General features: G+C 35.8%; 1 protein-coding gene across 6 annotated transcripts in view; it reads left to right on the top strand.

The window, feature by feature from the left end:
* TANC2 (tetratricopeptide repeat, ankyrin repeat and coiled-coil containing 2) overlaps nucleotides 1-18,380 on the top strand; it is a 468,803-nt gene that overhangs the window by 29,772 nt on the left and 420,651 nt on the right. For all 6 annotated transcript variants that reach the window (XM_050764933.1, XM_050764941.1, XM_050764940.1 and 3 more), the window contains exon 2: nucleotides 16,527-16,616. In XM_050764933.1, coding sequence (XP_050620890.1) covers nucleotides 16,550-16,616 — 67 coding nt within the window. In that variant the 5' untranslated portion in view covers nucleotides 16,527-16,549. The remainder of the gene's footprint in view (nucleotides 1-16,526; nucleotides 16,617-18,380) is intronic.

Here is an 18,380-nt window from a genome sequence, read left to right as displayed (position 1 = left end):
AAGCAGTCGATGTACAGTGAGATCATGTATTAAGGCATGGTAGCAGTTGCTTTGGGTTACAGCCAAAAGTAGGCAAATCAGGAATTTGGAAGAGAATAAAGAAGTGAAGGAATTTTTTTAGTGGTATACAATTAGGGCTACAGAATTAGGGCAAAAATAATAACATGATTCTCACTGAGTATGATTTTAGATGCCCCAGATTTTCAAAACCAGCACTCAGGTATGGCTTTGAAACTTTCAGAAGACAAACCAGTGCTAGCTACAGTTTTTCAGCATGCCCAGGAACTGAGCATTAGAGACTAAAAGAAGCAAGATTAGTGTTCTACTTTCATTCAGGTTGGAGAAAAGGAGCCAAAGATTTTGTATAAAGTTCCCCTTGGACTTTATTTCTGGGATGTGAAAATTATTTTACTTATGCAAAAGCATATAGTATGTACTTAACGAATATGTTTACTTAAACCTCTAAAGAATCCCCTCTCTCTTATAAATTTCCTTTATGCTTTATCTTTCTCTTGTGATACCTCGCACCTTCTAGTTTGAATTTTACTTGGGCTCACTTCCCTTTAATTCTCATTAACAGACTGATGCTTCTTTTAGGCAGAACTGCTTGTTAACCTTTTAAAAAATTCTGTACAGTACCTGCCAAGGGCCTTATACTTAATTTGTTCTCAGGAAACACTGAATAGATAGAAGATCAGAAGGCATTTTGTTTTTAAAATTTATAGATTAATATTAGAAAAAGATTTGAGGCAGTGTTGCCATCTGTATTTCATGCAGTAGAGAAGTGTTGCTAAGTGCAAAAAATATAATTTGTGAAGAATTTTCACTAACATGTCTCTAAAATAAGATTTTTGCCATGTTAGTGTGTTTTGGTTGTTTCTTGATGTTATTTATAAGAATGCTTAGTGCCTGGACTTAATCCTTTGAAATAACAGTTTAATTTTAACTTCACAGGCATGTTAAACCTGTTCATTATGTGCTTGGAGAAACCAAGGGAAGGCGAATGATGCAGGAAGTAGTAGTGGTAGTTCTGTGCACTCTTCTTCATTTGCCCTTTTACTGAACTGGTAACAAAAGAATTCTGTAATATAACTTTAAAATATTTTATTAGATAATGGCTGTGGTCATTGATGGAGCTAATCCAGCTATCTAGAGAAAAGCCATTCCTGCAAAACTCATAGAATCAAAAAGGCATGCTTTTTTTTTGAGATGGAATTTCGCTGTCACCCAGGCTGGAGTGCAGTGGTGCCATCTCGGCTCACTGCAACCTCCGCCTCCCGGGTTCAAGTGATTCTTCTGCCTCAGCCTCCTGAGTAGCTGGGACTACAGGCGTGTGCCACCACGCCTAGCTAATTTTTTTTTGTATTTTTAGTAGAGACAGGGGTTTCATCTCGGTCAGTCTGGTCTGACCTTGTGATCCGCCTGTCTTGGCCTCGCAAAGTACTGGGATTACAGGTGTAAGCCCCCATTCCTGGCCAAGGTGTGCTTTTTGGTTAGAGAAGTTTGGTGAGTAAAAGCTAATAAAGGATGGTTGACCAACTTAGCGATGATACTAATTTACTGGGCTAGAAAATACCAGAGAATTGTTCGTAAGAGAGGCCTGGAGTGAAATTTGGTTATCCAGATGATAGATGACAGCAAAGGCAATGGATGAACTAGGAGGAGAGGACATTGAAAGATGAATTAATTAGTTATTGAGAAAGTCTCATTCTGTCACCCAGGCTGGAGTACAGTGACATGAACACAGCTCACTGCAGCCTTGACCTCAGTCATAAGCAGTCCTCCTAACTCAGCCTCCCAAGTAACTGGGACTACAGGCATGCACCATCATTGCTGGCTTTTTTTTTTTTTTAATTTTCTATAGAGATATCCCTGTGTTGCCCAGGCTGGTCTTAAACTCCTAGCTCAAGTGATCTTCCCACCTTGGCCCCCCAAAGTGGTGGAATTACAGGTGTGAGTCACTGTGCCCAACCATGATTTTTATTTTTTAAAGACGGGAGCATCTTGAAATGCTGACAGAAATAGCTATTAAAGATGAGTTTCAAAATACAGAAGTCAAAATACAAGAGGTTCCTGGGTGAATGAGTGGGAGTGGGATACAGAGTAAAGGTAGGTATTTTGACCTCAGAGAAACAAAGGAATATGTCTATTTTAATAGGAGGTGAAGGGTGTGTGTTAATGGGCTTAGGTCTGTAGGTTTGTTGGTGGGTAGTTGACAGAGTTCTTTCTGATAATTTTTATGGCCTGTATTTTTCTTTGTGTTATGGAAGCTGAAAATATGAGTTGAGAGTGATGCAAAGAAATGAGGTCAGAGAATGTTCACAGGGAACTGACTAAAAAAGCAATAGATTGCTAAGAAGTGAAAAGGGTCAGTTGAGATTTGCAAGCATAGATTTCTGACATATTTTGTATACCACTAACTAATACGACTTTCTTTAGCAGTGCTCAGCAGCCTTAGTATAGTTGAAATCAGCTTGAATTTTGATTTGTATTTTATGTGGAATCAGAGAGCAAAGGGGCAAGGGAGTTTGGGGGTTTGGTGGGAGAGTGATTGAAATGACATCATTTTCTTGTGGGAAAAACTAGTAAATACAAAATAATATTTAAAAAAAATGAAATGATGAATTTTACACATGTTTTACGCATGTTTTCTTGTGCTGTTGCATGCCAGGTTTGACCCTCTGCTTGTTTGGGTTCTGTGTCTGCCAGCCATCGATCAAAAGTGTTAAAACTAAGTAGATAATACAAATAAATATGGTTAAGTATTTACATAACATACATTGTATTACGGTTATAAGAATCTAGAGCAAAAACAAATGAAATGATGAATCAAGGATTCCAGTTTAGAGAGAGAAGAATTAAAGACCAGAGGAGACTGACTAGGACCCTAAAGCCTTTATTTTCATCACATTTATTGAAACTACTTCTTAACATCTGGGTGGGTGGACTGGTGGAGGGGAGTTTTATGCATGTTTTCTTGTGTTGTTTCATGCCAGGTTTGACCCTCTGCATGTGGGGGTCTGTGTCTGCCAGCCATGGATCAAAAATACTAAAAATAAGTAGATAAATAATACAAATAAATATAGATAAGTATTTACATAGCATTTACATTATATTAGGCGTTATAAGAATCTAGAGATGTTTTAAGGTATACAGGATGAAATGCATAGGTTATATGCAGATACTGTATCATTTTACATGATGGACTTAAGCACCTGCAAATTTTGGTATCTGTAGGATGGGTGTATGGGGCAGGTGTGGGAGTGTCTTAAAATGAATCCCTAGCAGATACTGAGGGATGACTGTATGTGCTTATCTTTCTCTATAGCAATCTAACTAGAAACCTATAGGGTTGCATAGGCAAGATTGAGTGTAAGATTTATGTTTCTGTATCCCTTGCATAGCCATGGCCCATCCCAGTGTAATAGTTCTTATGCGGTGTGTTGTGAGATTCTGCTGTCCTCTGAACTCTTTAGATATGGTATACATTTTTTATCAATGTATAAGGTGTATTTTTGTCATAATGAGTATACTATTAGTCCAGTATTTTTTGTTTCACTGATTTGTTAAGTGATATGGAATAACTTACTGTAAGAAAAAGTGTAGAGTCATTTTAGTGCCAAATAAAAAATTCAGGTGTTTTTACTTAGAACTGAGAACTTTGCTCTTACATATAAAAAGATACATATAGTAGAGTAAATGATTCTTAAATAGCAACACAGCATTTGGACCACCACATTAATAGTGTGACAGCTCTTCATGCTTTTATAGACACTTGAGACATTGTTCTATGCTTCTATAACATATGATATATGTAACTGTGTAATACATATTGGCTACTATTATAATTTGTTTCCTATTGCTGCTATAACAAATTTCCGCAAATTTAGTGGCATAAAACAACATAAATGTATTATTTTAATACTTCTTACAGTTCTGGAAGTCAGAAGTTTGAAATGAGTTTTTTATGGGGCAAAAACCAGTGTTTTGGCATACCTCTGTTCCTTCTGGAGACTCTGGAAAAGAATCTGTTTTTTACCTTTTCCAGCTTCTAGAGGCCATCTGCATTCCTTGGCTTGTGACCGTATTGCTCTGATGTCTACTTTAGTCATCATATCTCCTCTTCTGATACTTCTACTGCCTTTTTCCATTTTTTAATGACATTTGTGACTACGTTGGGTCTGCCTGGATAAAATTCAGGAAAATCTCCCTATTTTAAGATTCTCAACTTAATCACATCTTCAGAGTCCCTTTGCCATGTAAGGTAACATTCACAAATTCCAGAAATTAGGATGTGGTCACCTTTGGGGAACCTCTATCGACTTTGTTTGATATTGTTCTTGCTTTTTAAGTTTTGGCTATTCTGGGTCCCTTGTATTTCCACATTAGTTTTTTGATCAGTGTCTCAATTTCTGAAAAGAAAGTAGCTGGGAGTTTGTTAAGTATTTTGTTGAATCTGTACATCAATTTGGAGACTGTTGCCATCTTACTATTAAGTCTTCCAATCCATGAACATGGATGTCTTTCCATTTAATTAGATCTTCCTTCATTTCTTTCAGTGATGTTTTGTAATTTTCAGTGTACAAGTTTTATACTTTGGTTAATAACAATTTTTTTGTTCTTTTTGATACTATTGTAAATTATTTTTTATTTCATTTTTGGATTGTTCATTGATAGTGTAAAGAAATACAACTAATTTTTCAGGCCAGACATGGTGGCTCGTGCCTATAATCCCAGGAATTTGGGAGACTGAGGCAGGAGGATTGTTTGAGGCCAGGAGTTTGAAACCAGGCTGGTCAACATAGCAAGACCCTGTCTCTACAAAAGAAAAATTAAAAAAAATTAGGTGTGATGGCGTGTACCTGTAGTCCCAGCTGCTGTGGAAGCTGAGGCAAGAGGATTATTTGAGCCCAGGAGTTTAAGGCATCAGTGAGCCATGCTGATGCCACACACTGCAGCCTGAATGAGTGAGAGCCTGTCTCAAAAGAAAAAAAAAATACAGCTGATTTTTTTAATATGTATCTTTTGTCCTGCCAATTTGCTGAATTCATTTATTAGCTCTAATAGATTTTTGGTATATTCCTTAGGATTTTCTACATATGAGGTCATGTCGTTTGTGACTAGAGACTGAGTTATTATTTCTTCCTTTCCAATTTGGATGCCTTTTATTTCTTTTTCTGCCTAATTGCCCTGGATAGAACTTCAAGTACAATGGTGGATAGAAATGGTAAGTGGTTTTTTTTTTTTTTTTTTTTTTTTTTTTTTGAGACAGAGTCTCACTCTGCCACCGAGGCTGGAGTGCAGTGGCGTGTTCTCAGCTCACTGCAATCTCTGCCTCCTGGGTTCCTGGGTTCAAGCGATTCTCCTCCCTCAGCCTCCTGAGTATCTGGGATTACAGGCATGCACCACCACACCTGGCTCTTTTTTTTTTTTTTTTGTATTTTTAGTAGAGATGGGATTTTGCCATGTTTGCCAGGCTAGTTAAATGGATGTTCTTGTCTTGTCCAGCTTACGAGGAAAGTGTTCAGTCTTTCAGAATTAAGCATGATCTTAGCCACAGGCTTTTTGTAGATGCAATTTATCAGACTGAGGATGTTTCTATTTCTAGTATGTTGAGTATTTCTTTTTTAATCATGAAAGGGTGTTGCCTTTTGTCAGATGCTTTTTCTGTGTCTATGGAGGTAATTATTTGTTATATTACATTGATTTTCGTATGCTGAACCAACCTTGTATTCCTAGGATTCACTCACCAGTTCTTGAGTTTGAGAAAATTAATCTAGGGTATGGTCATCTGAAGACTCATAGTCTGAGATTTCTCTTAGATGATCAGTTTCACCTTTATCAATAGCATCTGGAGTACTACCATCTGTCTTTTTGAATTCTTCTTCTGATATAATAATTGTGATACATCTTCCTCTGGAAATATTATTCTCTTTGACATTTTGGGTAGAAAATGAAAATTATTGTATTGTTAACTGTGTTAAAGAGCTTTAACAAAGGCTACAAAGCTGATGTGTACTATTTCTTTTATGTCTTCTCGAAAGATGATGCAATACTTCGGGCAAAGCAATAAGAAACCTGAAGAAGGATGAAAGAGTGATCACTTATTTCATTGTTACATCATTCTTTTAGATAAATCCATCATGTTTCCATTTTCTTCTGATTTTTTTTTCTTTCTTTTACGATGAACACGCATTGTAGAATAATAAAACCATTTTTTTCAAGACCTTTTATAAATCCTATTATCTTGTCTGGCTGGCTCACATTGTTTCCTGGGAAGGCCTGCCTGCAGTGGCTTAGATAATGTTGGCAGTTGTAGTTGGTTTGCAGTGGACAAACAAGGGACATATAATTCTTAGCTCATAATGTAAGGATCCAGAATCGAGGGTGGATTGAGAACTCAGCTGTAAGTCTATCTGGAAATATTTGATAAAATATTTTATAAAATACTTACTTGAAATTCAGAAGTTAGGCAGTTTAGTCTAATGGGGAACAAGGTTGGTGGAGTGTGTCGAGGTAAAGAAACATTGGGTCAGCTAGCTCCTAGTATTGGCCACCAGTTGGCCAGGGAAGTTTAGGTGCCGTGTGAAAGAGCTTTGAAGTGGTGGAAAGAGGAAAGGAGTACATAACGTGATAATAAGTATTGCAAAAATGAGGATTCATAATTTAAGCAGTGCTTGTGCTGCAAACAAGGCTGGTTGTAGAACCCATCATCAGTTACTTCCCTTTCTCAAAACTTCTTTATTAATTGTCCCATTTCCTTCCTTTGCCCTCCAGTCTTGAAGGAGATTACATAATTTGAAGCTCTTCAATGCAGTTCAAAATTTTGCTTTAAGGGAAATTATCAAAGATTATCAGCTGGGCATAGTGGTGTAAGCCGGTAGTCCCAGCTACTCTGAGGATGGGAGCATCCTTTGAGCCAGGAGTTCAAGACCACAATGAACAGTGATAGCACTGCTATAATTATAAGAACTTCCAAAGTTGTGTCCTAGAATATATCAGGCGTCTAGCAATTTATCTCAGTCAACACTTAAAGAAGGCCTTTCTTGATAATTCTTAGTACTTCAACATGCCTTTCACAGAGGAAAAAACATATAATTTCCAGATAGTGGACAAATGATTTGTCTTTCTTGTATTGGCTTGATCCTATTACTGTATATAACTTTTTTTGAAACATAGAGTTTTTACCTTTTCCAAAAGCCTCAAATTCATGCTAGATTTATGTTTCTATCTAGTATTCTCATCATTCACACTGTTAAAGCAAACTAAATATGGCCTGAGAAGGACTCCGTACTTCTATGTTTGAGTCCTTGTGGACAAACTGTAACTTAGCTTAATAGGCAGACAAGATTAAAACCTCACTTAGGATTAGGCACCTGTAGCAATAGCTGAGTCTTAGCAAATTCTAGCAGCCATACTTTAACCACTCACAGACTGCTACATGTTCAGAGTGTGTTCAAATAAGGCAAATGCCAACCTGTAACCAGTGCAGCTGTTTTTGTAGCTCGCTGTCTGTAGCTCGCTGTCGATTTCTGTCCATCACTTCCCTTTTTTTGTCTGTAAATTTGTTCTGACCATGAAGCATCCCTGCAGTCTCCCTGAATCTGGTGTGAATCTGGGGGCTGCCTGATTTGTGAATCGTTCATTGCTCAATTAAGCTCATTTAAATTTAATTCGGCTGAAGTTTTTCTTTTAATAACACTAGTGCATTTGTCGATTATTTACTTCTCCTAGTATAATACATACTCTTTTGAGTTCTTCCATTCTTCTGTATTTCTCTTTTTTTTTAAAGATTATTTGCGATTGTATTTTTTAGAGCCTCTCATGCTTTCAGCAGATATTCCCTAAATTTTCTTTTTCTTTTTTTTTTGAGACGGAGTTCCGCTCTTGTTGCCCAGGCTGGAGTGCAGTGGCGTGATCTGGGTTCACTGCAACCTCCGCCTCCCAGGTTCAAGTGATTCTCCTGCCTCAGCCTCCCAAATAGCTGGGATTACAGGCGTGCACCACCACACCTGGCTAATTTTTTTGTATTTTTAGTATAGACGGGGTTTCACCATGTTGGCCAGGCTGGTCTCGAACTCCTGACCTCAGGTGATCTGCCCACCTCGGCCTCCCAAAGTGCTGGGATTACAGGTGTGAACAGTGCACCCAGCCTCTTTTTTTTTTTTTTTTTTTTTTTTAAAAGACAGAGTCTCACTCTCTTTCTGTCACCCAGGCTGGCGTGCAGTGGTATGATCATAGTTCACTGTAACTTTGAACTCGTGGACTCAAGCAGTTCTCCTGCCTCTCAGCTTCCTGAGTAGCTGGGACTGCAGCTGTATACCACCATGCCTGCTGGTGGTGGTGGTGGTGTTGAGGTGATGACTTGCTGTGTTGCCCAGGCTGGTCTTGGACTCTTAGGCTCAAGTGATCCTCCTGCCTTGGCCTTCCAAAGCATTGAGATTACAGGCATGAAACACCAAGCCTAGCTTAAATTCCTTTTATGTTCCAGTTACCATGCTAGCTGCTATGTCTTCAGTGGTTATGTAGCTTTTACAGTTTAGTGAGATAAAAGTATGCTAAACATTAAATAACTGTATAGTCATTAATTATATTCTGCCATATTTTCTTTGGTTTTCTGTATAAGGAGTTATTCTTTTAGATATTTTTCAAATATACATTAAAAAAATTAAGGGCATATATTTAACTGTTTAGCATCTCTTCCTTTGGTGCCATGTATTATAAAATTACTACTTTATTCCAATATTTTCATCATGTGTGCATTATTAACCCTGCATCTTATCTGTAATGTTTAAAAAGTTATTGGAAGTGTTTATTAAATGCATTAGTGTGTGTGTGTTGTGTTCTCCTGCAGAAATTTCTCAGAGGAGAAGCTCTATGTTGACAAATGCTAGAAAATGGATAGCATTTACTTTAAATATATGTAACTTGCTTTTTATAATTATATGAACAAATTTGTATTCAAAAGGACTCTGAAGGTCGTGTCCAAATTGTTACTGTGGAGAAAATCGTAAAAGGAGATTGTATAGATTGACTGGAAAGATAATACTCAGTTCACCATTTGGATCAGTTTGTGGTCCTATTTTTGCAATTAGAGGCTTTCAGACAATATCTTAATATATTACCTTACCTTATTTTTAATTTTCTTGCCATTTGAAACATTTTCTTCAATCTTTAAACTATTAAAGCATTTTAATGGCATAATTTATTTATTTGGCATAGTTCTAATGTCAAGAAACTTGTTTCTCAGACTGGAAACCAAGTCAAAAATAAGAATAAGCCAATCCACCACCAAACCAAAAATGAGAATAAAAATAATATCAAACCATTTAAGCAGGAAGTGGATATAGAAAAAGTTATTTTTTAAAAAGCTGGCAAACAGGCTGAGATGACAGAGAATTCCGAACATGGTTAGAAATGAAGATCATTGAGATTCAGGAGAAAGTCAAAACCCAATACCAGGAATATAAGGAATACAGTAAAATGAAACAGGAGCTGAAAGATAAAATGGCCATTTTAAGATCCAGAATGATTACATAGAGCTAAAAACTCACTTCAAGAATTTCATAATACAATTGCAAATATTAACAGCAAAATCAACCAAGCTGAGGAACGAATCTCAGAGCTCGAAGACCAGTTCTCTGAAATAACTCAGTCAGATAAAAATAAAGAAAAAACAATAAAGAAGAATGAACAGAATCTCTGAGAAATATGGAATTGTGTAAAGAGATCAAATTTACAACTCATTGGCATCCCTGAAGAAGAGGGAGAGAAGGCAAGCAACTTGGACAACATATTTGAGAACGTCATCCATGAAAATTCCCCCAGCCTCACCAGAGAGGGCACCATTCAAGTCAGGAAATGCAGAAAATCCATGTGAGATGAATATCCCCAAGACACATAGTCATTAGATTCTCCAAGGTTGAACCGAAAGAAAAAAATGTTAAACGCGGCTAGAAAGAAGGGGCTGGTCACTTAAAAAGGGAACCCCTGGTTAACAGCAGACTTTTCAGCAGAAACTCTACAAACAAGAACAGATTGGGGGCCTGTATTCAGCATTCTTAAAGAAAAGAAATTCTAACCAAAAATTTCCTATCTAGCCAAACTAAGCTTTGTAAGTGAAGGAGAAATAAGATCCTTTGCAGACAAGCAACTGCCAATGGAATTCATTACCATCAGACCTGTCTTACAAGAGGTCCTCAAGAGAGTGCTAAATATGGAAAAGGAAGACCATTACTAGTAGGCCACCACAAAAAACACACTTAAGTACATAGACGATTGACACTGTAAAGCAGCTACACAGTCAAGTCTGCATAATAACCAGCTAATAACGTGACAGGATCAAATCCACACATACCAATATCAACACACATAGGGTCAAAGTAAAGGGATGGAGAAAAATCCATCAAGCAAATGGAAAACAGAAAAAAGCAGGGGTTCCTATTCTAATTTCAGACAAAACAGACTGATATAGTTGAATATTTGTCCCTGCCCAAGTTTCATGTTGAATTGTAATCCCCAATGCTGGAGATGGGGCAGGGCCTTGAGGGAGGTATTTGGGTCATGGGAACAGATCCCTCATGGCTTGATGCTACCTTTACAGTAGTGAGTGAGCTCTTATGAGATCTGGTCATTTTGAAAGTGTGTGAAACCTCCCCCCAACACACGCGCTCTTTCTCTCACTCCTGCTCTGGCCATTTCCTGTGGCTGCTGCTGCTTCACCTGCCATGAGTAAAAGCTTCCTGAGGCCTCCCCTGAAGCAGATGGTGGAGCTATGCTTCCTGTGCAGCCTGCAGAACTGCAAGCCAATTAAACCTCTTTTCTTATAAATCACCTAGTCTCAGGTATTTATAGTAGTGCAAGAACAGCCTAATACACAGACTTTAAACCAATAATGGTCAAAAGAGACAAAAAGGCATTACATAATGGCAAAGGATTCAGTTCAACAGGAAGACCTAACTGTTGTAAACATATGTGCACCCAACACAGGGGCACCCAAATTCATAAAACAAATTGTTAGAGACTTAGATAACCAACACAAATTTGTAAACTTTCTTAAAACATTATGAGATTTTTTTGCAACTTTTTTTTTTTAAAGCTAATCAACTGTTACTAGCATGAGTTGTGTTTTATGTGTGGCCTAAGATAATTCTTCTTCCACTGTGGCCCAGGAAAGTCAAAAGATTGGCCATCCCTGGTATATGCCCAAAGCAATGTAAATTGTTCTACCAAAAAGTAATGTGCTTGGATGTTCATCATAGCTCTGTTCACAATAGCAACATCATGAAATCAACCTAAATGCTCATCAGCGGTAGACTGGATAAAGAAAATGTATATATGCACCATGTAATACTATGCAGGCATAAAAGAATGAGATCATGTCCTTTGCAGCAACATGGGCAGAGGAGCTGGAAGCCATTATCCTAAGCACACTAATGCAGGAACAGAAAATAATTACTTTATGTTCTCACAAGTGGGAGATAAACACTGAGCACATGTGGACACAAGAAAGGAAGAACACACACCAGGGCCTACTTGAGGATGGAGGGGTGTGGAAGGTGAGAATCAAAAAATTACCTATTGGATACTATGCTTATTACCTGAGTGACAAAATCTGTACGCCAAACCCTGTCACATGCATTTTGCCAAGAAAACAAATCTGCACATATCCCCTTGAATCTACAATAATAAAATAAAAAGCTGGCATTAGAATGGAAATATTAACATGATGTCATGATTATCAGAATAGTACAGAAGTACTTAATAGTTAATTTGATTACATTATTAATTACATAAACATTTGTATGCATGGAATGTTTTACTTTTTTTTAAACAACAGGGTAAGAAAAGGGCTTTAAATATATAAGAGGGATGAACATTGAAAATGAAAATTGATTGCCTGTTGATAATATAGCAGAAGAAGACATTGAAATAGGTTATTGAGTCTCCTGCCTTGGTGGACCATTAAGAAGTCAGTACTCCTCCTGAATGGTTTAGAACGGGTGTCACAAACCTAAAAACTTAGGGACCATGTAGATAACATAATGTTCAAATCAGCTAAGTATAAGAAAGTAAGAAATGATTGGGGGCCTGTGAATGGCTTGTTATTTTCCTGTCCAGATATTTCACTTGTCAGGAATTTATCTCATGTTTCCTCCTGAGTGAACATTTTAATAAAAATTTGTATATAAAGTTTGGAAAAGTGGGGTAAAATTTAGATATATATTAGTGGCAATTCGACCAAACTGCCTTCTCCCACTTAGCTTCAATTTGTGGAGTTCCTATATTAATATTTTATTATGATCAATTTTCTATTGGTATGTTAACTTGAGGAAAATCATTTAATCAAAATGTAACTATGAGATGAGTAGCTTTATGTTTTACTTTTCTATATATTGAAGTAATTTAAAAAAGTTTTAGAACTAGCAAAAAAAAAAAACCCTCTACATCTTCAAAAAGTAGCCATCACTGTAATTTATGCCACCCATCAAAATATTTTACCTAAATCAACTTAAGTATGTTCTCCTGGTCTTTTTTGACTCTTAGTAAATTTTAAGTAATAAATTGCTGTTTTTATGATAATGATAATCTGTGCTCATACATTTTTTTCCTTTCGAAACTTTGGACAACTGTGTGAAAATAATCAGAGTTTGAGTTAGAAGTTCTAAGTAAGCCTAGAATTTTCTTGGTTTTCTCTCAGATAAAATTTTGAACTATTCCTAGAATTTTCATGCCTTTTCTTGATTCCCTGGTACACATTCAGTCTAGGTAGTCCTCATGGTTCTGGTTGATTTAAGGTCATTTCTCGCCAAATGAAACTTACTTTTATTATGCCCCTTCTTTACTAAGTCAGTAATCTGATGAATCGTGTCTTTGCTCAGTTTATTTACTCATTCAAGAAATATTGAGAGCCTACCGTGAACTAGGCATTGTGGCTAAAAAGATTAATAAAACCAGGTTTCCTTTTCGTTTTTCTTTTTCTTTCTTTCTTTCTTTTTTTTTTTTTTTTCGGGCTATTTTATATTTTCTTAACATTTTGGTTAAATTAACATTTTGTTAATTTTGACAAGTTGTATTTTTCAAAGAATTTATACATTTTATGTTAAATGTTAAATTTGGTATAAAGTTGTTCATAATATCTTATTTTTTAAATTAAGGCTCTGAAATGATGTCGTCTGTTTCATTTCTGATATTGGTGATTTCTTTTTTTCTTTCCTTAATCAGCCTTGGTTTAGCAGATTTAATACTTTTCAGAAATCTGATGTGTGGCTTTGTCGATTTTATGTTTTGCATTTGTTTTCTATTTCATTTTTTTCTTTTTACTCTTTTCCTTCCTTCTACTTTCTTTGAGTTCTATTTGCTGCTTGCTTTTGAACTTTTTGAAATAGAAGCTTAGATACTGATTTTCATCTTCTAATACATACATTTAAGGTATAAATTCCTTTAAAATCATTGCTTTAGTTTTATCTTGTGAGTTCCCATAAGTCATTTTTATTATCACTCATTACAAATATTTAAAAATACCTGTTGTGATTTATTTACTTTGTTCAACTTAATGGGTATTTAGAAGTATATCACTTAATTTTTAAGCAGTAGGAGATTTTCTAGATTAAAAAATACTTACATCTAGCTTAATTGCTTTGTGGTTGGGGAATATACTCTGAAAGATTTCAAAATTTGCTGATACTTTTATGACCTAACATATGGTCCATTTTGGTATGTGTTTTGTGTTATAGTTTGTTTTTATTTGGAAGAGAAATTTGCTTATATATATTCAAGTCTAGTTATTTAATCATGTAGTTCAAATATATCATAGTTTTTTTTTTTTTTGTCCACTTGGTCTTGTAGCTATTGACAAAGGTGTGTTGGTCTCCCATGTAACTGTGGATTTGTCTGTCACCTTTTAGTTTTGTATACTTTTTGTTTTAAATGTGTTTAGGCTTTCTTACGGGGTCCATTGATTTAGAATTGTGCTATCTTGGCTAGATGTGAGGGCTCACGCCTGTATTCTCAGCACTTTGGGAGGCCGAGGTGGGAGGATTGCTTGAGCCCAGTAGTTAGAGACTGGCCTGGGAAACATAGTAAGACCACATCTTTAGAAAAAATGAGAAAAATTAGTGGTGTGTGGGAGCTCACACCTGTAGTTCTAGCTACTTCGGTGGCTGGGGTGGGAGGATCACTTGAGCCCAGGAATTTGAGGTTGCAGTGAGCTATAATCACACCACTGTTCTCCAGCCTGGGTGACAGCATGACACCCTGTCTCAATACAGACGAAAGAATTATGCTATCTTCTTGTTGATATGACTTTTTAATTATTAAGAAATGCTTTTATCTTTAGTAATACGTATTGCCTTAAGTGTACTTTGCCTGATATTGGCATAGTGATGCCACCTTTCTTTTTGTTGGAGTTTGAATGGTATATCTTTTCGTATCATTTTGCATTCGGTTCTTCTATATTTATAGTCTTCTACTAGAGTGTTGAACATAATAATGGATATAATTTGAGTTTAAGTTATAAACCTTACTATTTGTCTTACATTTATCCACAGATCTATGCTACTTTTTCTCTTACGTCTTACTTTCTTTGGTTTAGTCAAATGTTTTTACTTACTCTTTTTATCTCCTCAGTTTGCTTTTAGTGAATATCTTAGAGATTACTACATGACTTTTTGAGTTATTGAAGTCTAACATGAATTATTACTTCTCTTCTTGGGTAATACAGATATCTTAGAAACTTCAATTCCATTACCCTACTCCTTCCTTTTTTATTGTTGTCATGCATTTTAAATCTATATATTTTAAAGAACAGCCTATCAATGTTATTTTTATAGTCATTATTTATTAATACTTAAGAACATGTTTACCCTTCCTGTGGCTCTTGTTTTTTGCATGTATATGCTTTTGTCTAGTATCATTTTCCTTCTGGTGGAAGAACTCCCTTTTAGTAATAAATTCTTTGTTTTTTCTTTTGATTTTCATTTGCAAAGATATTTTAAACTGAGAGTAAATTGCTTGATTGGCACCAGTTTTTTTTTTTTTTCAGAATTTTTAAATCATTTTCTGCTATTCATCATTTCTGTTGAAAGTATCTTTCAGTCTGTTGATTCTTGCTACTTTAAATGTGTTTTTTTGGGGGTCTGGCTGTTTTAAAGATTGTCTTTAGTTTTTAGCAGTTTGGCTATGATTTACTTAGTGTTTTTCTTTGTAATTATTCTGCTTGAGTTTGACAAGCTTCTTCAGATGTGGCTTCATGTCTTTAATTAATGTTAGACAATTCTTGGTTGCTAGCACTTCATATATTGCTTCTTCCCAGTTTTCACACTGCTATGAAATTTCAGTTATGATAGAACTTTTCAGTGGTTCCATATGCGTCTGGTACTCTTTTCTATAATTTTTTGTCTTCATCTCTCTATGCTTTGGTTTGGATATTTTCTGTTGACCTGTGTCCCACTTCATGTTTGCTCTATTTAATCTGCCGGACACACCAAGTACTTACAACACTTTTGGAAAATTTTGCTGTGAAGAAGAGTGAGGATATAAGAGCCGTCATTGAATTGTGGTGGAGTAAAGAGTGGGGCTTTCTTTTTGAACAAGATAGACTAAAATATGTTTATGTTATGATGGGAATGATTCAGGAGAGAGAAAAAACATTAAAGCTGTTTCAGAGAAAAGGAAGATGATTTTTTAAAATAAAATTATTGGGAAGGTGAGAGTGAATGTAATGCAAAGCAGTCAGAGAGTTTTCCTTTGGTAGGAGTGGGACATGGAGTAGGCACGGATTCATGCATAGCTGTAGTCTTGGGAGATAGAATTCTGGCTTGACCAGTAGAAATTCTGCAGGTACGGTCGGTTTCTAGAATGTGTGTGTGTGGGGATGTGTGTTTGTGCATCATGTGGGAAAATTGTCCAAGAATGGAGAGTCAAGTAAAAGGTAGACAGTATTTATAGCTCCCTAATTGTGTTTTCTATTTCTGTGCATCCTCAGTGATAGCTGCTTTTATTTCTTAGGGTAGTCAAAAGTATTGTATTTTTTTAAGGAACTATTTAAATGTTTAATAGTCTTTTTTGTCATATAGTTACAGTTGTGTACTATATATTTAAACATAGTTAATTATCTTTTTCTGGTTTACCACTTTTATTATTTTTTAAATTTTCTATTATGGGTAAATAATAGTTGTATATATTTATGGGGTAAATTTAGTTAATTCTTTATAATGTATTTTAAATTAATTCTTAGTATTTTGGATAGACAATCAAGTTTTCTTTTTTCTTTTAAAATTTTTATCATAGTAGGTATATATATTTATGGGGTACATGAAATGTTTTGATACAGGCATGCAATGTTAAATAAGCACATTATGAAGAATGGGGTACCTGTCCTCTCAATCATTTATTTATTGAGTTGCAAACAGTCCAGTTGCACTCTTGAAGTTATTAAAAAATGTACAGTTATTGACTATAGCCACCCTCTTATGCTATGAAAATCAAGTTTTCTTAAACACATTTTCCTAAATTTTCTTTTACAGTTTTGCAGTAGAATAGTATAACCATGTTTCGGAATAGTCTCAAGATGCTGCTTACTGGTGGGAAATCAAGTCGTAAAAACAGGTCAAGTGGTAAGTGACTATGCTACATTTATTATGTATGATATTTTACAAATGCAAATTCTTTTAGGGTCCTGAATTAATGCTGTAACAATTTGTTAAATGCTTAACTTAGAACCTAAAAGAAAGTTTACATTTCTTTGGGCTTTCATACAAGAGGTAGGAACACTTGAATGCTTATCAGGAACAGTCGAGAGAAAAGAAAACCTTGTGAAGGAAAAATATTTATTTCTAATATATGAGAGAGTAATGTTTCTGTGCATTTGCTTATTAAAAACCTTCTAGACCTAAGTTTATTTTTTTGAATTAACACGTGAAATTATTGCAATCCTAGGCACTCACTGGGGAAGGAAATTATAAAAATAACTGTCCTCAAAGATTTATACAGAAAGTGAAATATCAGTTGAACATTTTTATAGCCATTAAAATAAAGTTTATGGGTTTGTTTTTTTTTTTTTTTATAGAACAAGGGGTTAAGTCTTAGGCTTTTGAGGTAAAACTGTATATACTTTCTTGGTAAAAAATATTGAAAAGGAATGTATTAGAATGTTTGTTTTTTATTAATGAGTGGTAGACTTTTATTGTATTCTTCATAATCTTTTCAACTTATTTTTCTTGTAAATTTATATTGGTACTGTATTTATTGTCATTCATTTCAGAATGTTTCTGTAATTCTGATTGTGATTTCTTCTTGACCCATGAGTATTTAGAAGTGTATTTACTGATTTCCAAACTGTTGATGAGTTTTTGTTTATCGTATTGCAAGAACAAACTCCCCTACATCAACAAAAGGAAAACTGTTTTTTCCTCCACTGCTCACACCAACGTTTCTGGCCACCAAATATGTGGGGTTTTTTTTTCCTACAGTGATTCAGTTCAGTTCTCTGGTAGACACCAACTGAATGTCCTACAATTAAATTCAATTCTGACACTGTCTACCCTGAGTTAGCACAGACCCCATGGGTTATGGTCTCAGTCCTACAAGACTGCTTTCCACTTTAGATACCAATTGCGTGTGGTGGATCCCCAGGTTACCCACAACCTCTGTCCGACTTGGCTACAAATCAGAGGTTCCCATGACCCGTTTCTCAGGTTCTATCATTTGCTAGAATGGTGCACACAACTCGAGAAAACAGTTTCTTTACAAGATTATTGGGCTATTAAAGAATACAGTTCAGGAAGAGTCAGATGGAAGATGTGGGTAGGGCAAGGTATAGGGGAAAGGGCCATGGGCTTCCGTGCCCTTTTTGGGTATGCCACCTTCTCAGCATCTTCCATGTGTTCATCAACCCAGAATCCCGTCGAACCCCATCCTTTTGGGTTTTTATGGAGGCTCCATTATGCAGATATGGTTAATTAATTGGCCATTGGTGATGAACTCAACCTCTAGCCCATCTCTCCTCTCCAGAAGTTAGAGGGTAAGGCTGACTCTCATGGTTGGCCCCCCTGGCAGCCAGCAACGTGTCCTGAGGCTGTTCAGGAGCCCCCAGGTACCTACCATTCATCCCGTTAGCATATAGAAAACCACTTATCACTCCGAAGACTCAAAGTTTTAGACCCGTGTGCCAGGAAATGAGCAAAGACAAATATGTTTTTTTGTTGTTTTTTTTTTTGTATGTGTTTTTTTTTTACTACGTCATGCTTCTTCTTATTGAATTCTAGCTTAATTGTACTATTAGAGAATCTATTCTGTATTATTTTATTCTTTTGATATTTATTGAGATTTGCTTTACAGTTCATTATATGGTCAGTTTTGGTAAATGTTCTGAATGTACC

The sequence above is a fragment of the Macaca thibetana genome, chromosome 16, assembly GCF_024542745.1.
Source record: "Macaca thibetana thibetana isolate TM-01 chromosome 16, ASM2454274v1, whole genome shotgun sequence".
Taxonomy (NCBI): Eukaryota; Metazoa; Chordata; class Mammalia; order Primates; family Cercopithecidae; genus Macaca; species Macaca thibetana.
Note: the sequence above shows the minus strand (reverse complement) of the source record. Positions and strands in the feature narration are given on the sequence as shown.